At 37.6% G+C, this 24262-nt stretch overlaps 1 protein-coding gene across 6 annotated transcripts in view; it reads right to left on the bottom strand.

Moving 5' to 3' along the window:
* Window positions 1–6077: 6077 nt before the first annotated feature.
* Window positions 6078–24262, bottom strand: part of trip12 (thyroid hormone receptor interactor 12) — a 121223-nt gene continuing 103038 nt past the window's right edge. For 4 of the 6 annotated variants that reach the window (XM_069897335.1, XM_069897334.1, XM_069897336.1 and 1 more), the window contains 12 exons: window positions 23759–23910; window positions 23092–23234; window positions 20828–20984; window positions 19910–20008; window positions 18614–18728; window positions 16947–17101; window positions 14873–15037; window positions 14246–14410; window positions 13609–13722; window positions 10781–10875; window positions 8993–9096; window positions 6078–7493 (listed from right to left, as the gene is read on the bottom strand). In XM_069897335.1, coding sequence (XP_069753436.1) covers window positions 7297–7493; window positions 8993–9096; window positions 10781–10875; window positions 13609–13722; window positions 14246–14410; window positions 14873–15037; window positions 16947–17101; window positions 18614–18728; window positions 19910–20008; window positions 20828–20984; window positions 23092–23234; window positions 23759–23910 — 1661 coding nt within the window. In that variant the 3' untranslated portion in view covers window positions 6078–7296. Of the gene's footprint in view, window positions 7494–8992; window positions 9097–10780; window positions 10876–13608; window positions 13723–14245; window positions 14411–14872; window positions 15038–16946; window positions 17102–18613; window positions 18729–19909; window positions 20009–20827; window positions 20985–22199; window positions 22983–23091; window positions 23235–23758; window positions 23911–24262 lie in introns of those variants that run through there. The other 2 variants (XM_069897338.1, XM_069897339.1) reach the window with 2 other exon arrangements.

Genomic DNA, 24262 nt, shown 5'->3' with positions numbered 1-24262 from the left:
GCTTGATGGATATGCAAGTTGCTGCCCTTCTTCCATCAATCATGTTGTGCTCTTGTGTTCAATACCAACCTGAATAACCTTTCTCCAGTTTGATTCGCAAAAGTCCATAGGTATGTTTATCCTTCCAGTAAATTTGCAGGATATTGAAGAGATTACGTTGGGGAATCCTTCCCGGAGTTCGAGGTGCCTGCTGAAGGTAGTCCTGATGTTGTTTTGAAAGGTGGAATCTTTAACATCTAAGCCTAAACAGGAAGTAATTGATTAAAAACATGACTTTGAAAGTAGGTTTAAATTGCCTGTCGGGACCCCCCCCCCCCCACACCAAGGAGGAGCTTTGGAAAGGACCTTAGAGTAGAATAGCATAAGAGATCACAGTCAAAGGCCTCATGGCACACACAGGCTTCTGGTGGCTGCCCTTTGTGATCAGGACTTATGAAGGTGAACTTCCAAAGGGCATTAATATCTTGCGACTGGTACAGGGGGTATTTCACAACTTGATGGGAAGCCTCGCAGCTACAATCTGGGTGACGTACGGAGGCAGTGGCATCAGAGGATTCTACAGGCAGATGATAGCTCTGGGGATTGGCTTTTGCTTCTCTTAATGTCTTGACTGTGGTGCATTAGATTTGGGGACTGAACCTTCACAGGGGAAATAAAGATTTCTTTTGATATATTCTATACATACATAGAATCCTGAAAAGGTTACCCTTCGCCCACTATAAATTGCTTTATTCTGAATCAAGCACTTAATTTTGATTGATCTGGTTTTCTTTTGCTCATGCTCTGGAAAGCATCACTTTTATTGAGGGAGGAATCACCACTGAATAGTAGACGTAATCCAGACTCGAGGGGGAATTCATGCTAAACATAGTGAGCAAATTGTGAGAGAGTGTGTATGTACAGATTCCTTTCATTGTACTTCCACTGTTCCTGTAGCAACCATCAGTACTAAATATAATCATCTGACTAAATCCTTGCTCTTCTTTCCCCTCAGCCTGGCTGGTTACAGGTATCGTTTCCGATAGATCTTTTATAAAATTCAAGGCACAGTTAAATTTTTCATAGAACAAAAATCATAGCTTTACATTACCAATTGCTTAGCATACTTTACTAGTATCACATCAACACCCCCAATACTGTACCACAGATTTTAAAGAGCTGATGCAGTTGAAATAAAAATTTTCATCAAATTTCTTCCCCAAAAATTCACATCAGAAAGCAGTCTTCACAACACCAAATTCCTTTGCACAAGCATCCTCCAAAGTAAAATACCTCAAACTAAATCTGCAAATGGTGAACTTCCTTATGCGAAGCAAAAATGCTGACATGGACTACTGCTCCAGCAAGGGCTTTAGTGCACGATTCCTGGACAATTTAAGTGATGTACAAAGTAGTTTTGTTACCCGATACAAGTCAGAATTCAGTATCTGAATTCTAATTACTTCAGGATGATTTTCCCCAACAGCCTGATCTAGTGTTACCACTATTGTTACTTTGTCATGTTTTTCCTCAAGTTGGTGCAGGCACTCTTTTCTCCCCCAGTGATTCAACCTTCTTTGAATGCTGGTTTTACTTGCCTGAACAGACTGCAGAGCAAATGAAACCATGGTCCACCCTGAAACACGTGGGCGGTTTCCCCACCTTACAACTGGATATGCAAGATGCGAAAAGAGGGCTACAAGCAGAAAGCGACACAGACGTGAACGAGCATCAAAAAGCAGAGAAAACAGCATGTTTTGGCTGTTCATCAAATCCACAAGCTGGAGCACAGAAATAAGAGTATTTAACAAGCATTTTACTTTCACACACATTAGGAGATAATTAAAATCTTATTTATTAAAAACCAGACAACACTAATGTGTCAACACAATTGAGTTCAAGTACAAGGTGTTTCTTTTTTTTTTAAATCTTATTCAAACCATGCTACAAATTCATTTGCCATTAGTAGATTTTACTTTTCAATTTGGAAGATCACTAGCTGCAAATTTCCAGACTTGCATCTTCCCCTCACTATAGGTAGAGTTTATGAAGGTCATACAAGGACTAGTGACACCAATTCTAACTGCTACACATCCAAACTTTTTTGGGGAAAAAATTTCTTGCCAGATTGCCCCCAATACTAATGGGGGGGGGGGGGGCAGAAATCAAACTCCACAGGTAAGAGGTGGGCTGGCCAAGGTAAAATGGGAAACTAGATCAAGATATTTATCACTTTTGCTGTTCAGTGATAAATTAATTAGTGATAACCAATTAATTAAATAACACCCACCCTTCTCCAAGGGAAAAATGGCTCAAAGCACCAAAAAAAAATTGAAGATGGTTTAAAAAGTAAAAAATAATTATTTGAGAGCAAATGAATTGGAAACAGATTGTGCCATTTCTGACCATTCTTGATAAAAATATTAGATTATATTTTGCCTTCCATGCTACCTGACCCACAGATTTCTCTAGTGCTTTGTGTTTCTGCAGACTAGGAAAATAGCAGTGTCATTATGAGCAGAAACAAAATTTAAAAATAGGAAACTGCAAATATTAACACATTTAAAGTCTTCACTCTTGTCAGGTGCTTTGTAGCCTGCTGTGAAAACTTGTACCATGGGGATCACAAGTAATTGACAGAATTATCACGACGTTGGGGAGATTAAAATGTCATCCATTTCCTTCACTCGATGGTTGGCGTACTAAGGTTCCAAGATACATGCACCAAGATAATGGAAACAAGCAATGGCCTGAATGTCTGGAATTCCAAATTGCTAGGATGTTCCTTAGAGACTGGATAAACACATGATAGATTATGTGGTTACCAAATGGCATGGTAACAAGGTTCTCCAATTTACAATTGCTCAGAATCTAACTTGGGTTTTCCAGCAGCCTCGAGGTGAATTGGTGAAAGAGGATCCATGGGGAAGGGCAATGCATTGATCATGAATCAACAGGACTGAGCAGGACTAAACTGGCCTTTTTTTTAAGCTCAGAAGGCTAGAATTGGTGCACTACCACAAGGATGGTCTCAGCCACAAACAATTCAAAGTACTTGGTGGGTAATGGCACAAAAGCTACAATGGAAAGTTCAGGGCAACTGGAACATTTAGCATTTAGAAAGATTCCTTGTTCACAAAAGAGACAGTTAATTGGAACTCTGCTGCCAATTTAGAAAACAAGGCGCATTTAAAAGTTGTACAAGTAGTTTTACAGCAATTTTCAAGGCCCTGAGAAAACAGCAGCTATAAATAAGGACATGTGAAATACTGCAACAATGACAGATGATTAAACTATTGAAAATATTTATACACCTTTCAAATGGCACATCTGAACTGAGCTAGTATTGCAGACTCTGATTTAGGCTCCACAGCCAAGGGAAATGTTCTCAGCATCTATCAACAAGTTGGTTGTCAGGAGTGACTGGAAAGTTTTTTTGAATTCTAACCCAAAGGCTGATAAGAGTATATTCAAGACAAATCAAAGGAAGTTTGATTCAAAGGGAGCAGAGTGATAATGGCACAGGCAGATGGATGATCACCCATGTACCCATTTCAGCACCTTTTGATATTCTATTACTTTTCCAAAGCAATAAAACTGGCATTATCTTCAGTCACCCATGCTACATTGATTTTGGCCTTCTAAATTTAATTCAGCACTGTTTGGGGGAGAGGGGTAAAAACAAAACTGACTGCTGTATCTGTACGAACTAAAACCTTTCTATGGAGCAAGTCAGGAAGATCAACGATTTGTTCACAGACAAGATGTTGCTCAGACATTCAGAGGCAGGAAACAAAGTATTTTAACAACCCAAACATGGGCCCAACAGCACTATTCTACTTGCACAAACTACATCTTTGAAACCTTGACACTGCTTATCTAAGAAACCTAAATTCACAAATTACAAAGTTCAGATATCACACCTTCAATGTGGTCTAGCACAAACATCATTACTTTTTGACAGATGACACAAAAAGTTCAGTGTTCTAAATCCAACAGTAACCTAATTCAAACTTAGTTTGATTGCTGTTAAACAACGTAATTTGCCAACACCTAAATAAGTTCACATTATTTACTGAATCCAACAAAGATGCACCATATCTATGAATAGTGCGCAATTAATGAGATTACTGTTTGCAGAGCTTCATTTTTCCCTATCAAATCCAAAACTAACGTGAAAAACTTTGGACCTATTCTCAGAGGGCAAAATACCCAAAGAATTGTTTCAGCCAACTCAATGCAGGCATGGAAAAAATCTTACTCAACTATTTTGGCAATTAAGATTAGTGCCAGTTGCATTGTACACATTAAACCTTCGTTTCCTATGAAGAACTCCTTTTAATTAAATGTAAAAACTCAAAGTTTAATCAAGTCTTGGGCATACAGATATTTTACATGACAATGGATTCATGAATTTCAAACACACAGATCATTGCTTTGCACATTCTCCTTTCATCGCACGTGTATTCAGAAACCAGTTTTGCATAATCTCAATTTGCAAAGTATTCAAAGGGAAATGATTCAATTCCCCCACCCAAAGGATAGAAACAAGACAGTGGTAGAGAAAAAAATTTGCAGAAATAGGTTCCGAGAACTATAATGAAAGTTTTCTAGTGATTGAATGACCTTTTGACAAACCGTATCAGACACACCATGGACTTAAAAAGTTCAATTTTGCAGAGATTTTTGACTCAGTGTAGCTTCTAAATCTATAACTACAAATAGTGCTAAATGGCAAATGAAAGTCTAATCTCTGTCCGAAATGCAGTAGACTCGTCAAATATTAAAATATAGTCATCCTACTTAAGGAATGCTTCTCAGTTGGCTCGACATTCAGAGGCCAGATTACTGAAGAGTAAAGCATCCCAAATGTTTATATTTTGATTATTTATGTGATCATTATTCCCTGTGTACTTTGTGTTTTTGTGCCCACCATGGTCTGGAGATACTCTGCTTCATCAGGTTGTACAGGTATGATCAGATAATAATAAACATGATGTAAAGGAACTGGAGCCTGGCATGCTTTTAAACAGGAAAACACTCCTTTTGATACAAAAAGCATTATGCTCAGGTTTACAAGTCACCATTTCAGGCTTTTAATCTGCAAAATTTTAAGGCAGGTAAAACAAGGAAAGTATGGGGTGAAGACATGAATAAATGGCTGGTCAGCAGCATGTATTGATTGAATGTAATCACAAAACAGTGATCTTACAAAATGATGACAACTATATAACAAAGACTGAGTAATACAGTGAACACCAATTTGAATATCTATGTACAGAAATATTAGTGAGAGAAAATATGGGGAATTATTTCAATTTTCAAAGGCTTTTCTCTTCAAAAGCACCCCTCTCATTCCTCCCGAAATGATCTGTCCAATACACCAATGGGATCCAGAAGTGATTTCTGCAGCTCCCCTTCAAAACAAGCTGGTGCACAGGGTTCCCTCTTACTTCACCAATCATTTTTGATGGATGCAGTGTACCTCAGCCGTTATGTGGTGCTTGGTGGTAAATGAGTGGCGTTCACTGAGCCCATTAATGTAACTGCACAAGCGAGATACTGCTCTTTCGAAATGTGCTGAAACACGAGGCATACAGAAAGTTTTATCAGGTGGGAGAAAGGCAAGGTTCTGCTCAAATTACTCAAAATTTTGTCCTACATATACAATTTCATTGAACAACTTGGAACTATTCATACTAAAGTTTGAGCAAATTAAATCAACGAGGAGTTAGAGGCAGACAGAGAGTGAAGGCCAGCAAAGTAGTTATTAAACCAGACTGTTTTAATGTTTGGTTATTTATTAATGGATATAATTAATTTCTTTTCCAAGTTAGACCAACTTCTCCCAGCCAGATCCCTCAAAAATCAATTCCCCACACTATTGAAGCTTAGAATTTTAAAACATTTTTTTTTTTTTTTATATACACAAAAAGAGGGCTACTATAGGCAATAGTCCTCCAAGCATTACAACCACATCAAATATTTCCACCTTTATTTACTCAAACTCCAACACAATTTTAATTAAAAAAAGACACTTTGGCACTATCCCTGAATCAGAAGTTTGGTTGCTGAATACAAAATAATTATACAAAAACTGAGTCAAACATTTTATTTATTTATGTTCAGGTAAAAACATTAACCTGATGAAGTAGTTATTGCAGATTTCAGAAACCAGCACATGAACAGTTGGACAGAGCAGTGTTTACAGGGTGCACTATCTAACCAAGAGAGCTCAACTATTACTTTTGTTCAAAGCTAACAGTGCAAAAACAATTAAGTGAACTACAACAAGGTAAATTAAACAAGATAAAGCAACTGTCCAACAAGAACAGCAAGTGGAACTTTTATTTTAAAAAGTTTTACAACTGGAAATACCACCAGTCCCTTAAAATACAGACAAACCAGCTCAACATTGGTTTAAACTACTGAATTTAAGGGAGTTAGGAGAAAATTTCCTCAGCATTGTTGAGAAATGTTGCCTGAAATCATTCTGTAAACAAATCTAGTGTGATTAAAGGCTTCTGCCAACAGTCTTGTTTTGCGATAAAACTATAGGCAAATACTAGAATCTGAATATTGTAAAGAGGAATAAATTTTAGACTATGATACAATTGAGGCTGATGGAGGTTAAGAAAAGCTCAAATCTTCAAGCTCTTAGCTTAAACCTGTGGTTGCATTAAGGGGTTAGGAAAATTTGCGCACAAAAGCATAACCTTATGTTACATCACACAAGTGCAGATGAGTTAAACAGAAAGACAAACCAGATGAAGGAGAAGGCGAAGATTGACAAGAAAAATGCAAATGACACTAACCAGAGGTTAAATTATTTTATGCAAGGTATAAGTGAGTCATTTCTGTATGTTTGTACATATTAATCTTTGGAAACAAAAAAAAAATCACCAGAAATGTAGGCTCCAGATGGATATACACACCAATATCAAACTGCACAGTGACATTTTATTGTTCCGTCATCCTGGAAGATAAACTTCCCTTTCTTTTCAATTTGAATACCACACAGCAAAAAAAAGCAATTTAAAAACTGCACCCAAACATTTGTTAAATTAACAACTTCCTTAAGAATTTATTTGTTTAAATCTTGCATTAACCTTGGGGTCTTTTTTTCAATTTCAGTCCGTTGGGGCTATTTTAATAAATATACCATCCATGTCTTTTTGTTGAAGAATTGTAGCATAACAAGCTATTTCTACAACAAGTACGCTGTACACATTGCCTTGATGCAGTGATACACTCAGAAAATAAATCATGATTTTTGTCATTTGTTGTAACAGGCAGCTTGAGATTCAGATGCTGTGATCAGGAGAGATGGAACGACTGCTGCCCTTCTCTAGCAGCTATTAAAAGTTTTTCACGCATTATGTCGATACTGGAGTAATCTGGCAACTTGAGATAATTAACACAGGTCATTACAGAGGGTAAGAAATCATCAGGATTTTCTGTCGACTCAAAGGTCTTGCGGACAATGGTAAGTGGAGGGTTCAAACTTCGAAATCCTGCAAAATTAAAGAACAAACTTTTACCAGCTTCAGTGTGAACACAGAATGGTAATTTAAGTTTTAATCTATTCTCCACAAAACATTGGTATGGATTTATTGCTATTTACACACAAATGCATCTTGGAGTGTAACACCAAAGTCTGCAGACGCTGTGACTGCAGTAAAAACAAGGAAATGCTGGTCTTGCAGCATCCATAGGAGGTAAAGATTTATTACTGAAATGTACAACTTTACCTCCTGATGCTGAAAGTCCGGCTGAGTTCCTCCAGTACTTGTGTGTTTTTATTAAATCCTCTAGTACCAAGTACAACATTTTGGTTTCTCACTCACTTCCATTCCACAGGACTTAAACAAAAAGACAAAATGACAGACAATATCTGGCAGTGGAATGGGTTGTATCAACCAGGATTGAGGGTGGGGAAATCATATTTTTAAACAAAGCACAAGGCCATGCCTCGACTGACCAAATTGATACATTTTTGCTGCTTTTTCTTTATTAAAAAGTTTAAAAAAGTCCATTGATAAGTGTGTCTAGAACTCAGGCACATAGCCTTAAGAATCATGGGAGTACACTGTGTATATTCAAGAGGGAAATGTTTGTGTGTATTTTGGTCAGTATGGTTCATAGTGTGAAAAATAAAGAATTTTTAAAAAAAGAATCATGGGAGTAGATTTAGAAGAGATGAGGAGGAACTGCTCCCCCCCCCCCCCCCCCACCCCCCAGAGTAAATATGTGGAATTCTCTGCCCAAGGAAGCAGTGGAGGCCATCTCATTAAATACATTAAGACAAATAGATTTTTACATAGCAGGGGAACTAAGAGTTCCAGGGAAAAAGGCAGATCGAAGGAACTGAGTCCACAGCCAGATCTGACATTATTAAATGGTGCAGCAGGTTCAACAGGCCAGGTGGCAGACTATTTTCTTGTGTAAATATCACATGCTTTGCTCAGTCAGGTTGCATGTTCAAACTTTACTTGTGCATAATCTTGTCACAGAACTGAAATGTTTTCATCAGGAAGTGCAATTTTGCAAATGAAACAGTGACCAAGGAAAAGAAGTTTAGAGATGCAGGGATAGAGGGGCACTGCAAGAATGAAACTTTTAAATTAAGTTACTACAAAACCAGGAGCTAATGTAGATCAGGACAAAGGACTGATAAAATGAATTTGTGTTTATGGATTGTTGTGAGCAAGGTTAGTATCAATTTCACTAAACGAATCTACATTGATCACGGAAAACTGAGCCAGTGGTATTAGGGAGGTAGAAATAGGCACTTGGTGATGGGAATGATTTAGCCCAAGCCTTGCATTAACACCAAATATGCCAGAGCCTGAATAGACCATAAATAATTAATTGATCTCCATTCTTACTTTCTGAATAAATTAGCAAATTTGCTGCAAAGCAATTAGTCAGGGAAAAAAATTATAATTTGAAAGCTTATGAACACTCGAATTTTACCCAAAATTAAAACATGAGATTTTAAAAATAAGCTTACCTCCAACAGGAAGTCGGGGACTTCCAGTAACAAACTGAAGAAATAGTCTTTGTTGCTCACCATCAAAACTGCTGAGAATTTCAAACAGAAACTTCACAGCACGGCTGGAATAGAAAATAGGTGATTGGTTAAATACAAAGTTTGTCTCTTCATTTTGACCCCCCCCCCAGGAATGAGGTTTAGTATAATCACAAGGCTCTGCAATTTATACAGTCCCATTGCTCAGTGATATTCAATCATCCCCACATGTAAATTCTGAAGAATAACACAAGCTTCAGTTATTTATATAGAGCACATCACCTATAATGAGCTTCAACCAAGAATAAACCAGTTATGATCCTTTGAAGATCAAGCCCTATTTCACTTTTCACAAGGTACATGCCAACAAACCTTCAAATATCTTTCTTCTTTGGCTTGGCTTCGCGGACGAAGATTTATGGAGGGGGTAAATGTCCACGTCAGCTGCAGGCTCGTTTGTGGCTGACAAGTCCGATGCGGGACAGGCAGACACGGTTGCAGCGGTTGCAGGGGAAAATTGGTTGGTTGGGGTTGGGTGTTGGGTTTTTCCTCCTTTGCCTTTTGTCAGTGAGGTGGGCTCTGCGGTCTTCTTCAAAGGAGGCTGCTGCCCGCCAAACTGTGAGGCGCCAAGATGCATGGTTTGAGGCGATATGAGCCCACTGGCAGTGGTCAATGTGGCAGGCACCAAGAGATTTCTTTAGGCAGTCCTTGTACCTTTTCTTTGGTGCACCTCTGTCACGGTGGCCAGTGGAGAGCTCGCCATATATAGACGCATCAAAAATGCTATCAATTTGCCCAGCTAATTGCTGAAGTGACTATGAAACCTTAGCATCTTAACATACCAGTGGGTTAAATGAGATCTTAAAATTGCTTCCAGTGTCAGTGGGTAGAAGGAATTGCAAAGGAGGTTGAGGGAAATAAATGGGGTGAGGGCAGTAGATGATTGTGTTGACTCAGTGAAGTAAATAGTCTCCTGTGTCATGAGGAATCTATGGTGATAAAATATGCTATCAGCTGTCACTGTGTGGCAGTTGTATCGTCACAGAATTGTGCGCGATTCTGGACATCATCTTTTGAAGAGATGAAAAGGGTGCAGAAAAGATTCACAAGAACGTTACCAGAACTGGCAAGCTTGAATTATAAGAAGAGGCTGGATCAGCCACAACATCGTAGTTTTCACACACTGATCCATGCTTTAAGTTCATTCTTTTTATTTCTAATACTCCTAGCATTAAAATAGACATTTCAAGCCTTCTAACTGGCTACATTTATGTTTTGCCTCCTGCCCGTCCTTCTTCACAAACTCAGAGCACATAGCATCATGCTTTTGACCTTCTGCCCTATTTTCTGCACTCCCAGTAAACTAATTTAAACCCTCTCCAACAGCTCTAGCAAATCTGCCTACCAGGATATTGGACCCTTTCCAGTTCAGGTACAGCCCATCCTTTTTGTACAGGTCAGATCTTCCCAGAAGAGATCCCAATGATCCACAAATCTGAACCCTGTCAATTCCAGAACTCAAAATGGTAAATGTAACACGTTGATAATAATCTTCCTGATCTTTTATATTAAACACGTAAAGAACACTTCAGGTTTTCCTGAGCATCCTGCCACAACTTTGGCATAAATCTTTGGGCTTTGTGGTTACAATTCTTTTGAGATAACGACCCTGGCAAAGTCAGCATCAGGTGGTAGTGGTGCCTAGATCTTCTAAAGCTGCAGCAGATGGAAGAGACAACCAATTCAAGAACATCAGTGAAACATTTATACCTGTCATGATTATATCCATGATCTGGTCTGCAACATTCCATCAATGTCTTCACATCCCATGCTTCAGACTTGCTGCCACAGAGTAGCTGATCCAACTGCAGATTTAAAAAAATGTCACAATGTCACATGATGCAAGGGTATAAAAGTCAAACTATTTTGAAAAATTGAGTGCTTTACTAAATTTGAGATGAGTTCTGCTTGGGGAAGGTCACACTTGCAATTCTTTAGGTGAGAGCTGCGACGCTGAACTCAGCCTAAGACACAAGATTCTATAGTATACGATTGCCAGAATACAGGAAAATGAGTGATAGAGAAGTTTGGACTATTTCCATTGTGCTAGTTAAACAAGCTGGAAAAAAAGGTTGCTAAAATGTAAAGATTTTCGTCAGGTTGAATTTTGCTAATTCAATAAAAATGGGACAACTGAAGGTTTGGGATTAATTCAAAATATTATAAAGGGAAAATAGCACAAATACGAAAAAGGGCAAGGTACTGGGCTGAGGTTATAGTCTGGTTTTTGGGTTCCTCTATTACATAGCCAACACACAAACTCTAATGTCTACAGCTCTTTGGCAGACATTCCTCGCAAGATTTAAATTGCATGACTTCCCAAATCCAGCTCTGATGTCACAATCTAGAATGAAAAGTGTCAGCTGCAAGCAAACTTTGAAGCATCGTACTAATGCCTTAACAGATCATTAAGGACTGTTGATTAGTTACACTCCATTCTCACATTTTAAAGCTTTTCATAAATGATTTTTAATTAACTGTATCTTTTAAATTTGATTTTTATTTCCAAGTACCACAGCTCAATTAATTTCAGAGTACATTAAGAAGGTGTTGTTTATTCCCTATTCACTTGAATGATTCCCCCCCAATGAAACTGCTCATTAGCATGTTTCAGGAGGTTAACAAATGCACCCCCACAAATGACATGGGATTTAATCTATTCATGACAATACAACTATTTTCTTTTGAGACAAAAGGATAGAGTTAGGTGTTAAGCAAGACTTGTCCAATGTAAAAAGTGAATAACAAATACATTCATAATCAAAGGTATTTTTTGATTGTATAATTGCAGTAATTACAAAAATAGTGCTCAGCTCCATTTTTCAAGCATTCACATCTTGAGCCAATGTTCATAAATTTACTGTAGTGTCTTAAAAATATCAATGGAATTTGAATACATTTGAAGACTATGGTTTCTGACTTAGATTTGAACCAAAATAATTTAGACATCAATTAGTATTTTTGCACAGCAAATAATGAAAGATCAATTTGTTATGAACTAACAGCCCTCTCAATTTCGTTAGGGACAAAAGATACTTTGTTGGCACTAACAAAGGAACAGCAATGGCAAAAATTCACCAATGTTAAATTCAAAATAATGGTTTTTATTAAACTATAAAAATGAAATTTCTTACTTATCTCTAACTTAAACCCCCAACCCCCATTATGCGCAATTGTAAATACGCGCGTGTGTGTGATTTTTAATACTTCAGCATCATTTTGATCTTGCTTGAAGATCTTAAATTTTCAGTTCAGAAATAATTATAAAGTTTTAAACATCATATCACCAGGCCTCCTTAAACTCTCAATTCTTTCAATGAGTGGTCTTTCAGATAGATTCTTCAAATAGGAAGAACTATTTTCTGGGCACAAATGAGAAGTGGTCTGTCTTATTTAAAAGCAACATAACCATATAACCATTTACGGAGCGGAAACAGGCCATGTTGGCCTTTCGAGTCCGCACCGGTTTATTGGATCTCCTGTGAATAGGATAATACAAGCCCTGTCTTTCCAGGAGGTCATGTTTTCTTCTTAAGAGTCATGGTGTTTCCTTACACAATGAGGGAGCATTCTTAAAAAGAGCAGTCAGTAAATGGGCTTACTTATTTCAAAGCCACTTATTTTGTTCCCTTTTTTTTCCTCTGCAAGAAATAGTGCTGCTTTCAATCCTGTCTGAACAGGACAGTGAGCCCTGTCTCAGATTTCAATAATATTTCTGGCAAACCTCTCATGTCACATGGTATGTGACATAACTTCTATCTTTGAAGTTCATAATGTCTTTTCACACTGAAATGCTAAAAGCATCTAAATCCACCTATTTACAGAATCAAAATAATCAACTTTGCTTGATGGTTCTCTCCCGTTTCCGGGCTGCCTGGAATTTAACAAAATGGTTACTCAAGCAAATAATCCATTGTCCCACTATCTCAAGAACAATCAAAAATCTTTAATCTTTTCTCCTTGCAATGCAACATCAGACTCCGCTTTCAAACTGGTTTCCGTGGTTAATCGTGATTAAAATGCAAATGCATTTGTTGATACTGAAGTCAGCTACCTACCAGCCTCAAAGAACCATGTGTCTACAGAATATAAATGAGCCCTGTCTACCCAAAACTAACATTAAATAATATCTATATAAAGTATCGATTAACATTAAACTAAGGATTAGTATCAACATAGCTGATGTGTCTAATAGTACAATGCTTTAAATCTGAAATAAAAGAGAAAATATTAAAAATACTCAGCGGCAGGTACATGCTATTTTCCCTTCCTGTTAAATGAGTGATCCAGACCAGATCTGGAGAGTACAATAAAAATGGAATCTCATTATTTACAGGTATTAGAAACTTTCCTCTTCATATTGGCACGGACTAGATTGTAATTGTTATATGGTTATACAGCCAAGTTTTCAATTTGTAATGGTTCTATCAAATCAAATTTTTTCTATTTCACAAAAATCAAACTGTTTGTTTTTTTTTGCCCGCATCTATTTAAAATGAGAATGCTTTTGATTGTTTAGCAGATCATTTGAAACTAACCTCCTCTGGGTAAAAGTACTGCAAATGATGGAGTGGAAAAACAGACTCAAAGCCATCTCGAAAAGATTCAAACTGCTTGGAAACTCCCTCATTCAGGGTCCAGTACACCACGAGCTACAGGGAATAAACACATCCTCAGTGTTGCTGCAGCACAACAATGTACAAAATAAATAACTTTCAAGGACAAATTAGAACATCCAACAGACCCTTAAGTCCACAATGTCTGCACAGAAAACTAGACAAAATTAAACCAAATTTCCTCTGGTTGCACATGATATCTATGTCTAGTCCATGGGTCACCAACTTTTACATCTTCAAGAAATAAAATTTACAGATTTAGAAAATGCCCAGTCAACAGATGCTATCCCGTGCATGTCCAGCTGTGATAACAGGGAGAACAAATGGTACATTAAATATTGCCCAATTGGCATCAATAACTAGTCATTAAAATTTCATTAGAATGAAAGATAACTGAGGTAACGATGAGAAACTTGCACATTTTCTAATTTTATACTTTGAGATTTAATAATTACAAGACCACTGAAATGATTCATTTCACTGCTGGACTTTGATGGTGAATGAAACAAACTCCTTTGTTAATCTTTCAACATAGAAAAACCATAGTTTTTGTACATACCCTTAGATACTCTTCCAAATTATGTATGGTGACAACCGTATCCTTCCCTCCCTTTTTCAGTTCAACATTGGCATACCCAGGTAATGTGAAATCAAGACCGAGGTCTTCCACAGAGCAGCCATTCATATTGAGGCTTTCCAGAGCCTGTTGAAGACGTTCTTTGCTCTATCAAAAGATCCAGATTGAGAATATTAAATTTTATCCTTTGAAGTATTCTGAACACACATCCTCGTTATTCTTAAGGTAACTTTCTCCCGTGAGCAGGCCACTTTACACAAATTTAGCATAGAGGGCTCTCTAGAGAATGGTCCTGGGATATTTGACACAAATAAAATAGGCTTTCCCACTTCTCACCCCAAAGTATTTTTCTGGCATTGTATAACAGTTTGCTTTTTTTTTTACAAGTGTGACCCCAGAACAGCACTACATTAATGGATATCATCTGCCTACCCTCCTCCCCCCACCCCGCCCAAGTCAGTTCACCAATCACGCCACACTCAAACTCAAGCAAATGGCAAATTCACTTATCCAGCATCCACCAATTCCCCAAAGGTGTTGGATACTGAGGGTTTTGCTGTACTGTGGGTGCTGAACAGTACATAACAACACTGCACTGTTCATTCTTACCTGTGATCTATCCTGCTCCAACATCTTTTTTTGCTTTATAATGTCCTCAAGATGACAAATTGATTTTGCTACCACTGGATCAATGTTGAAAAGGTCATGGGAGCAAAGGGAACCTTCTTGTCGGAGCATCCACTTGTAAAATGATAAGCCAAGAGGCAAATCCAACTGTTCAAACCATGAGAGGTAAAACATTAGTTCTATGAAATAAGGCAATGTTCCAAAAATCACTTAATAGCAAATAATTTTTAGTCCCAGAAAATACTTTTTAATTACAATCAGAAAAACCCATTGGTAGCCTGTATAAATTCTCAAAATAATAGGCATTACAAAACAAATATTGATTTTAAATCCAAACATCAAGACAAGAACAAAAAATTGAAGTGGCTGTTTGTACTTACAAGGCCCCTCAGAATTTCTAATCACAACTTACATTTTCAGTTTGAAATCAGATTTTCAAAGCATTTCAAGCAGTTCCCATAGTTTAAGTAGCTTCAGTGGTAATTAAGCAGATATTTTTCTACTAATGATTAGTGACATTAAGATGGAAACAACATTTGAATGCAGAAACACTTCCAAAAACAAAGTTGAAGGTCTGTGCAGATTGCATGGGGGAAACCCCCTCCCCATCCCCAAAATTTAGAGAAAAGTTTATTGCTATTTACAAATGGACTTTTGATTTCCAGTAATAAAACTTCAAATTTTATAGCAGACAATAAAGTCATTAACTATCAGTGAAGGAACTCATTTAAGGCAATCATGTTGGCTGAAAACACTACAAATAAAGCAGAAGGGGATCCATTGTAAGAGTCGTTTTTGGTATTGTGCACAAATCTAATCTTCCTATCCAACAAAGAATATGCATGATACAAAGGGGGTGCAGCAAAGGTTCATCCGATTGATTATTGGGATAACAACCAGGCACACAAGAAATTAAGCCTATTTTCTGTTGTTTAGAAGAGCCAAACTCAGTGAAAATTAGAATATTCTCCAAAGGCATGACTGGATTGATGCAGCTTCCATTTTCTCTGGTGGTGATATTTAGACCCAAAGGGGTTGCCATTTAGGACAGATAAATCAATAGTACTCTCCAAGAGGGCTGGGAAAGATCACTGAGCATATTTGAGACTTTTAGATATTAGGGGAAATCAAGAGATAGGGGACCAGTGCAAAGTGGTGCTGAGGTAAAACATCAGCCATGATCCAAGGATGCAAGAGGCACATGCAAATGACCTATTCTTACATACTTTGAGGCTCAGAAAATGTTGAGTCTATAGACCATCAACTTACTAAAAGCCAAAATTGTTTGTTGTAATTAAAAAGATTTCTGATTCTGACAGGAGTGAGCTGAACCAACCAACTGTCTTTACTGGAATTCTCCGATAGCTCATCTGCATGACCCTGAGGATCTTTTGCCTTGCCCCCCCCCCCCAACCCCAAACAACCGGGACCATTGTGATGTCAGCCCAGTGCGAGCCTGCACCTCCTTGACCCAGTTTGCTTGTGGACAGTTTGCTGCTGTGCAGCCTCTACACCAGCTTCCTTCATGCCAACGACATTACTGCCAATCCCACATACTGTTATTTCATGTGGTCTTACATGGGATCTATTTTGTTCTCCTTAATTAATCCTTCAGTTTGCGTTTTAAACTGATTCAAGTCCTCAGGTTCACCTTTTTTTTAAAAAAAGGCCTATTTATAAAACTTTTCTTTGGACAACATTTTTTATTTTCCTTGCTCATAATTTGAAGCACCTCTCCAGTATTCTTGCCCCCGACAGTACTGGACAACTGCTGCAGCTCATTCTACATGTTCCTTAAATATTTTCCATTGAATCCCAAAAATAACATTCCCTCATTTTGTTGGCCCAGATCTGAAACTATTCAAACAATCTCAGCTGAAAAAGGATAAGTTCACAAATCAAAATCTATTCAGTACATCCCAATTCCAAAATAACTCAAGCCCTCAGACAGAACGTTAAAATATTATGCAGCTTTCACAGATGCCAACATATTTAATTGAAATGAACCATATCTTTAGTTGCCAGCTAATTCATGCAAAGTTCCAAAAAATCATACCAGTCGAAAATCCATGATAGCTTTGGCCAAGAACTTGCCAAGAAATCGCAACTTCATTTTCACTTTGGCGACATATGCTGGTTTTGTATTTCTTCCAAAGGGAACAGGGAAGAGGCCACGTGGATTATGGATATACTTGGTCCCTTCTTGGTTGCCTAACAACACAATTAAGTCAATAAATTTACAAGTAATTGAAACCTTTTTTCAAAACATTTAGATGTTTTCTCAGAGTTTGCAACAGCTCGGATATCATTTGTGCAACGGAAATTCTTAAAAGTTCCAGGAACTCTAAAGCAAAGATAGAACAATGTTCTCACTAAGAATTTCTAGTCATGAAGTTTCTGCATTCACTTGCAATGTCATGCCAGTTGGATAGCTCCTCCAAAATCAAATGAATTTAAGCTTTGGTAGCACAAAAATATAGATAATTTGAGTAAACAAAGGTTCAGAAAATAGATTATGATGCGAGAAAAATATGAAACAGGGATTGAGGCACATTCAAATGTAAAAAGATGCTGATGCCCTGGTGAATGATCCGCAAGAGGCTAGTGTGCAGCTGCTACAAGAAATAGGAAAGCTAAGCTCATTATTGATATGGAAATTAAATGCAATCGTACAGAGGTTATGGTTCTATTACATTGAATATTGTTGACACCACACCTGGAGTACATATAAAACACTAGATTCTTCATAGACTTTTCTAAAAAAAAAGTGAACCTGATCAGACTCTGCACTCAACTAGGAACATGAATTTCTTCAAATTAATTTTATATTTCACAGCTTCAGGGCAAAATCCTTGTACAAAGTTACCCATTATGAACTTAAACTGCTATTTTGATATTAAATTGAATTGGAATCTGATGGGAGAGGGAAAGATGAAGTAGAAAATCACACATGAAAATTTAGAACAAGTTGTCTGATATACCAAGCTCCATAATCTACTTCTAAAAGAAATTTGTTGTGGGTTTTGATGGCACTGAGTAAACACTCTAGATCACTGACAACCTCCTGAAGAAGGTGAATCTTGAAACCAAACTCCATGCCTCTTAGTTTTATATTTGCAAATGTGCAAAGAAATCATGGATAGATTTCAGAGCAAATTCCAAACATCATATTGTAAAGCCATGCTTATTCAATTAAAAAGAGATTTTGAAAATTTGAACATTAAAATGTCAGTGAGGTAATTAAAAAAAAATCATTGCACAGTGAAAAATAAAATTTGAGGTTATTTGAGTGTATAGGTTGATCCGAAACTTTAAAATTTCACCTTAAAATCAGGGTCATCCTATACACCAGGTCTAAAATCCAATCCTTGACAGCAAAGTCTCAACACTACTGCCATCTTCCTGCTGACTCAGCCAAGTCTTAGCACTCACCTGCGGGATCCATCCGCCTAGTCAGATTGCTGTCAGTTTGGTACAGGCTTTAAAAGGCCTGTTATAGGAGCTGGCAGTGGTTTATTTTAAAGCATGCAAATAAGAGTAATATTGTTACATGGTCATTTGTAATTAAAATAGTGATTTGCTTTTAACTGCATCCACTGGTCAGGTGTAAGTGCCAGATTTTTGGGGTCATCATACAAAGGGTATCACTCAAAAATCTACATTTTAGGTAGAAATTCTGGCGTCATCCTATACACTGGCATATAGTATTTGATTAAAAAGTACCTTTGGGATGCGACAGTGTAACTTCATCTCCTCGCCACAGACCCAAATCAGCTCTCTGCAGTTCCTGAGATACAAGTGCATAGAATTCCAATGTCGGACCCAGACCTGTGCCAACCTAAAATAAATTGATAGTTTTATAAAGGTTGAAGTGAAGCTTAATGGTGAGCTCCACTGACCAAGACAGGTGCATCAGCTTAGCCCACTGCTCAACTCACTCTACAATTCAAATGCCATCCACAAATAAGTCCTTGACACCATGGTTATCAGCAGAATCACAGATGGCAATGAGGAAGCATGCAGGAGGGAGGCAGATCAGCTAGTTGAGTGGTGTCACAATAATCTCGCACTTAACGCTAGCAAAACCAAGGAGCTAATTGTGGACTTCAGGAGGAAGTCAGAACATGAACCAGTCCTCATCAAGGGGTCAGCAGTGGAGAGGGTCAAGAACCAAATTTCTGGGTGTCAACAACTGAAGATCTGTCCTGGGATCTCAATGGTGATGGATCATGAAGAAGGCTGGCCAGCAGCTATATTTTCCTGAGTAGTTTGAGGAGATTTGGTATGTCACCAAAGACTCACGCAAATTTCTACAGGAGAGCATTCTGACTGGTTGCATCCCTGTTTGGCATTGAGGTCCCAATGCAAAGGACAGGAAAAACAGAATTGTTAACTCATACAGCAACATCATGGGCATAAATCTTCACTCCATCAAGGACATGTACAAGAGGTAGGTCTTAGAGAAAGCAGCCTCTCTCCTCAATGATCCCACCAGACAGGCCAGAAGACAAGTACCCATAGGCACAAGCACTGCTTCTTCCCCTCTGCCATTAGATTTCTGAATGGACAATGAGCCATCGACACTAACTCACTTTTTCCTTTTTTTTGCATTATTTTTGAAATGTGATTTACAGTAATATTTTCACTCCTGATGCTGCTGCAAAACAACAAATTTCACGACATGTTCAAGACAATAAATTTTGATAGGATTCTAGTATATGCATTGGATGGCACGTTTAGCGCAGCAGTTAGCGCAATGCTTTTACAGTGCCAGTGACCTGGATTCAAATCCAGAACTGTCTTCAGGATTTTGTCGTTTCTCCCCATGTTTGCAAGGATTTCCTCTGGGTGCTCCAGTTTCCCCTCACCCTAACAAAAAAATATGCACAGGGCTTACAGCTTAATTGGTGCATTTAGGCAGCGCAGGTTTGTGGGCCAGAAAGGCTCGTTACCATGCTGCAAGTCTTTTAAAAAATAACTTCGAAAGGAAAGTCAAATTTCCTTGGGAAACATGCTTACTTCATTTTCATATTGTATCTCCAGCATTGCCCTGGAGCTTCCCAAATCTTGCATCACTGATTCTGCTTGCTTCAATAACTCTTCCCTGTTCACTGTGCGCTGCATGGGAGACAAAAAGTTGAAACAGAACTATCAGTATTCTTATTTTCCAAAAAATTTATTCCATTTTGGATTGCCCTCAATTTTTTGGAAGCATGTTTAGTTCCAGAGGGGATCATCTTCATAGGATCGCGGTCATACGGCTGAATGTTTTGACGAATTTCATGATCCAGAGGCTGAATGCACTAGAATCCAACTCTGTATTTAATTAACAAACTGATAGATTTCAACGAACAGCTAATATGACTAAAACTCGACTGAAGAAAATTCACTAAGCTCCAATGCTAACTTTTTGTTTGGAAGCTAGCCTAAAACTTAAAATTCAAAAATCTTAAAAGTTTGGTTTCAAAGTCGATGAATACAATCAAGAAGGTAACTATCATCCTGGTGAGATTAAAATCTGCCACTCAAACCCCTTTCAAGTCATGCAGAACTCTGGAATGAGAATGATTAAGGCAGCCCTGCTATGCTTACAACTAAATCAAACACCTAAAATTCTCCTGACAGTGGTTGGCCCAGTGAATATTGATGAATAAAGGAGAAACAATGCAATTTCTACATGGCATTGTTTTGTAGAGTGCATTTTGGTACTGATTAACACCTGGATGTTGATACATGTCAACCTATTATACTTTTCATCTTCCCTCCCCCAAAGTCAACAATATCATCAGGTTAGTCTGTTTAAGATTTTCAGCTCTTTGATAGCTGAATTTTAAAAATTTGCTCAGATTAGTACTGAAAATTACAGTAAAACTGCCTGTAGATCAAATGACATGACACATACCCACTCAAGCTATAATCATAATTGCACAAAATTACCTTTTTCCTATCCAAACGGGGAGCAACTCTACTATCTTGGGAATCCGACTGGTTGATTTCTGGATTAGTATCCAATAATCTCTGCATGGCTCGATCACGATCAAATGCAGTCACATAGAACAGCATTTGCCGAGTGTCGAATGGGAAAAAGAAGGGGCTTGAATAAAATAAATGGTAACCTGTTAAGGTACTTGCACAAAAATTTCTCATTATCACAAGATACACATGTACATTATAACCACACCTTCAGACAGATTAGCATTTCATGGCTATTTCTCCCCCATGCTTCTCCTCAAAATGCTATCTCATTGTTGACTGATTTACAGTCCCACATATCAACCTGATCATGCAGATCATTTAATGTTGGCAGCTTTAACATCTTAAAAGAGCTTTAATTATTCATGGATTTCATTAGTCATCTGAAATCTATGGTATACAAAATGAAGGGGATCCACAATTTTGCTTCCCAATTTAGAAAATGATGCTGAACACTTAAAAAGTCAAATATACTGCTGTTCCATGTAGCTGTCAGGAAAATAGTCAACAAAAGCCTAAAATCACTGCCATTGAGTTGAAATCCCTCAGATTCCTTAATAGACAAGTTCTATTGCAATCAATCATGACTTAAATCCATAACTGAGCATCCACAGACCTTGGGTCAGGAATTCCAAAGGTTCATTACCCCATGGGTGAAGTAATTTCTTATTTCTATGAATAGATAGTCTCTTATTTTGAGACATTGATCCTGAGCAAGTGCCCACAAAAAATTCAATTCCACGCTAATCAGCCCTGCAAAACATTAATTTCAACAACCACCACCATTTATTGCCCCAATCCCAACAATCCCCAAAACCTCCCATCCTCCTCCCATCCACTGGCATAACCAAGCAACTTCATGTCACTTCTTCCCCCTCCCCCATTTCCTGTCTGTCCAGCTCTTTCACCTACAAAGCCCTGCCTTCCTCCCTTCTCCATCCATCATCTCCTGCCCTGCCATCCACCCCCTCCCACTCACCAGCATTTTCTCATACTTTGATGAAGGGGCTCAAGCCCGAAACATCAATTATGCATCTCTGCCTTTGCCACATAAAGGACCCTGTTTGACCTGCTGAGTTTCTCTAGTATTTGTTTTTACTTCAACCACAGAATTTTGTGTTTTTCACATGAGCAAACTAAGACATTTTACACTCGAACCCCTCAGCCAAATGATTAATACAGATAACATCTGGGGTCCGAGCACCAATCCCTCTGGTATTTGACTCATGCAATCCATAGATTCCCCCACCCCCCCCCCCCCCACTACTTCTCAATGACAATGTTACTCCCAATCCCACATACTCTAATTTTGATGAATAATCAGAGAGCATTTTCAACTCTGAAATTCTAAATACACGATTGTTCACCTTTATTCTCCTTATATTAATCACAAAAAAATACAATAATCTATTCAAACATTTTTTAAACATCCAGAAATATGCATACTATCTAATTGCAGTATGATATTCACATCCTCAGTTACCAACTCCTCAATAATAAATTCCAAAATTTTTACAAACACTGCTTTCCCTTTCTTTCTCAAGGTTACATTTGCTCATTTCCAATTAGCAACAACTGTACTAGGATAGATGGAATTTCCAAATATGGCAATTCATGCATCTACCATCTCTAATGAAGTTAACTGTAAACCAATGTTTAATCGAGTCTGCATAACACAAACAATGTTGAATGATTTTTTTCAGTGTACTTGTGAAAGTGTCCAGATACGTTCAGCTCTGGATCCTGAAGCCATAATAAAGAAATTAGGAATGAAAATATGTAGCTTCACGGCAATACGATAAGCGGTACCCTGCTTCGTTAATATTTGAATTACAAAAATTCACTTTTATGAAGAAAGCCACACTAGCTTTTATGAAAGGATTTGAATGAGTTTTGAATGGATAACGCTTTTACGAAAATGGTGTCCAATAGTAGTGAATGGGTCTTCGCTTCACGCCATTTTGGTTTACAAAAGGTTTCATAAGAATGCTCTAGTTTCATAAAGCGGAGTATAACCGTATTTACGCCAATCAAAAATGCTTCCCTTGGAACAATCTTCTTTTCTTCCCCTCAATACGTTTCTTTGGCACGTTCAACGTTTTTAATATTCTGTGATACTCTAACACAAGGATATGACAAAGGTTTCAAATACAAAATGCAGTTAATTTATTAAATTATCATGCTTTTCTAATCTCAACAGAAGAAATAGCAGCGAGTTCATTTCATACCAAGTCCTTCCCAACTCAGTCAACCACGTTGGTATATTTCCTGTCATAATAACCAAAGGATCTTGAAGCTGGCGGTTAGCCTTTGCAGTCAATTTGTTGTTGATCAATTCATTGGTTGGAATAATCTCTTTACAAATTGCATTCTGAAAAAAAAAATTAAGCTGTTTTGACAAATGTATAAATAAATTACAAACCTTTTTGAATAAATACTCAACTTATCAACTTGATAATTGATACATACAATTTTTTCCATGTAATGAAGAATCTAGTTCTGGGATGAAACTGCATTAGCTGCATTCAGATCCAAGTGCAGCAACGAGATTTCATCACTTGGCTTTGAATGATTGCCTTGGGCAGTCTACACTTAAATCATATGATTTAGCACAGAAGTATGGATGTATCTTGTCATTTGATTGGTTCAAGACGCATGCCAAATGGCTTTGGAAAAAGACAACCAATGGTCCGGAGAACAGCAGATTTAACCAAAAATAAAAGGAGTATAACTGCTATCCACATAAGGTCAAGCACTATTCAAAAGTTAATTTGTTTCTCTCCATTAGATGCCAACTTGCTTGCTGAATATTCAAAATTCTGTTTTCAAGATAATTCACCCAAAGTATAAAGTTTTTTACTCCAATCCCCTTCTAGCATCTACTTCAATACTCACATTATACAAGTAATACCAGTATCTACTGATAGCATGGAGCGCTCTCAGAAGCAGAATGACATCCAGTGATGGGTCTTCAAATGTTATACCATCTGGAGGAACTGAAATCAGATAGGTTTCCAAAGGATTTCCCACTGGAGGACAAACACCATCTAAAAGCAACAATTTAAGTTAAAAACTTTGTCAAAAATTGAGTCTTTTTCTTCCTTAAGTAGCTCACTGCTCACAATTAGAGAACTAGAACAGTACTTTCATTTAGATTTGATGAAACATTTTCTAATCATTAATCCTTAGACTTGCTCTTAAAAAAGATTTTGCTGAAGCATGAAAAGTGCTATGTCAGCAAGAAAATTGCTTTGCACAATAAATAGGTCAAGGAAGTCAGGAGATAGTGGAGGGTCCAATCTTAAATCAGTTTGATTCTTAATTTCAACAAGAATTTTTGTATGTATATAAAATTGCAAAAATTGTATTTGATTTTATGCAGAGGCCAAAATTATTCAC

The sequence above is a fragment of the Narcine bancroftii genome, chromosome 9 (assembly GCF_036971445.1).
Source record: "Narcine bancroftii isolate sNarBan1 chromosome 9, sNarBan1.hap1, whole genome shotgun sequence".
In the NCBI taxonomy this organism is placed as follows: domain Eukaryota; kingdom Metazoa; phylum Chordata; class Chondrichthyes; order Torpediniformes; family Narcinidae; genus Narcine; species Narcine bancroftii.
The sequence above is the reverse complement of the archived record's forward strand: the minus strand, read 5'-3'. Positions and strand labels throughout refer to the sequence as shown.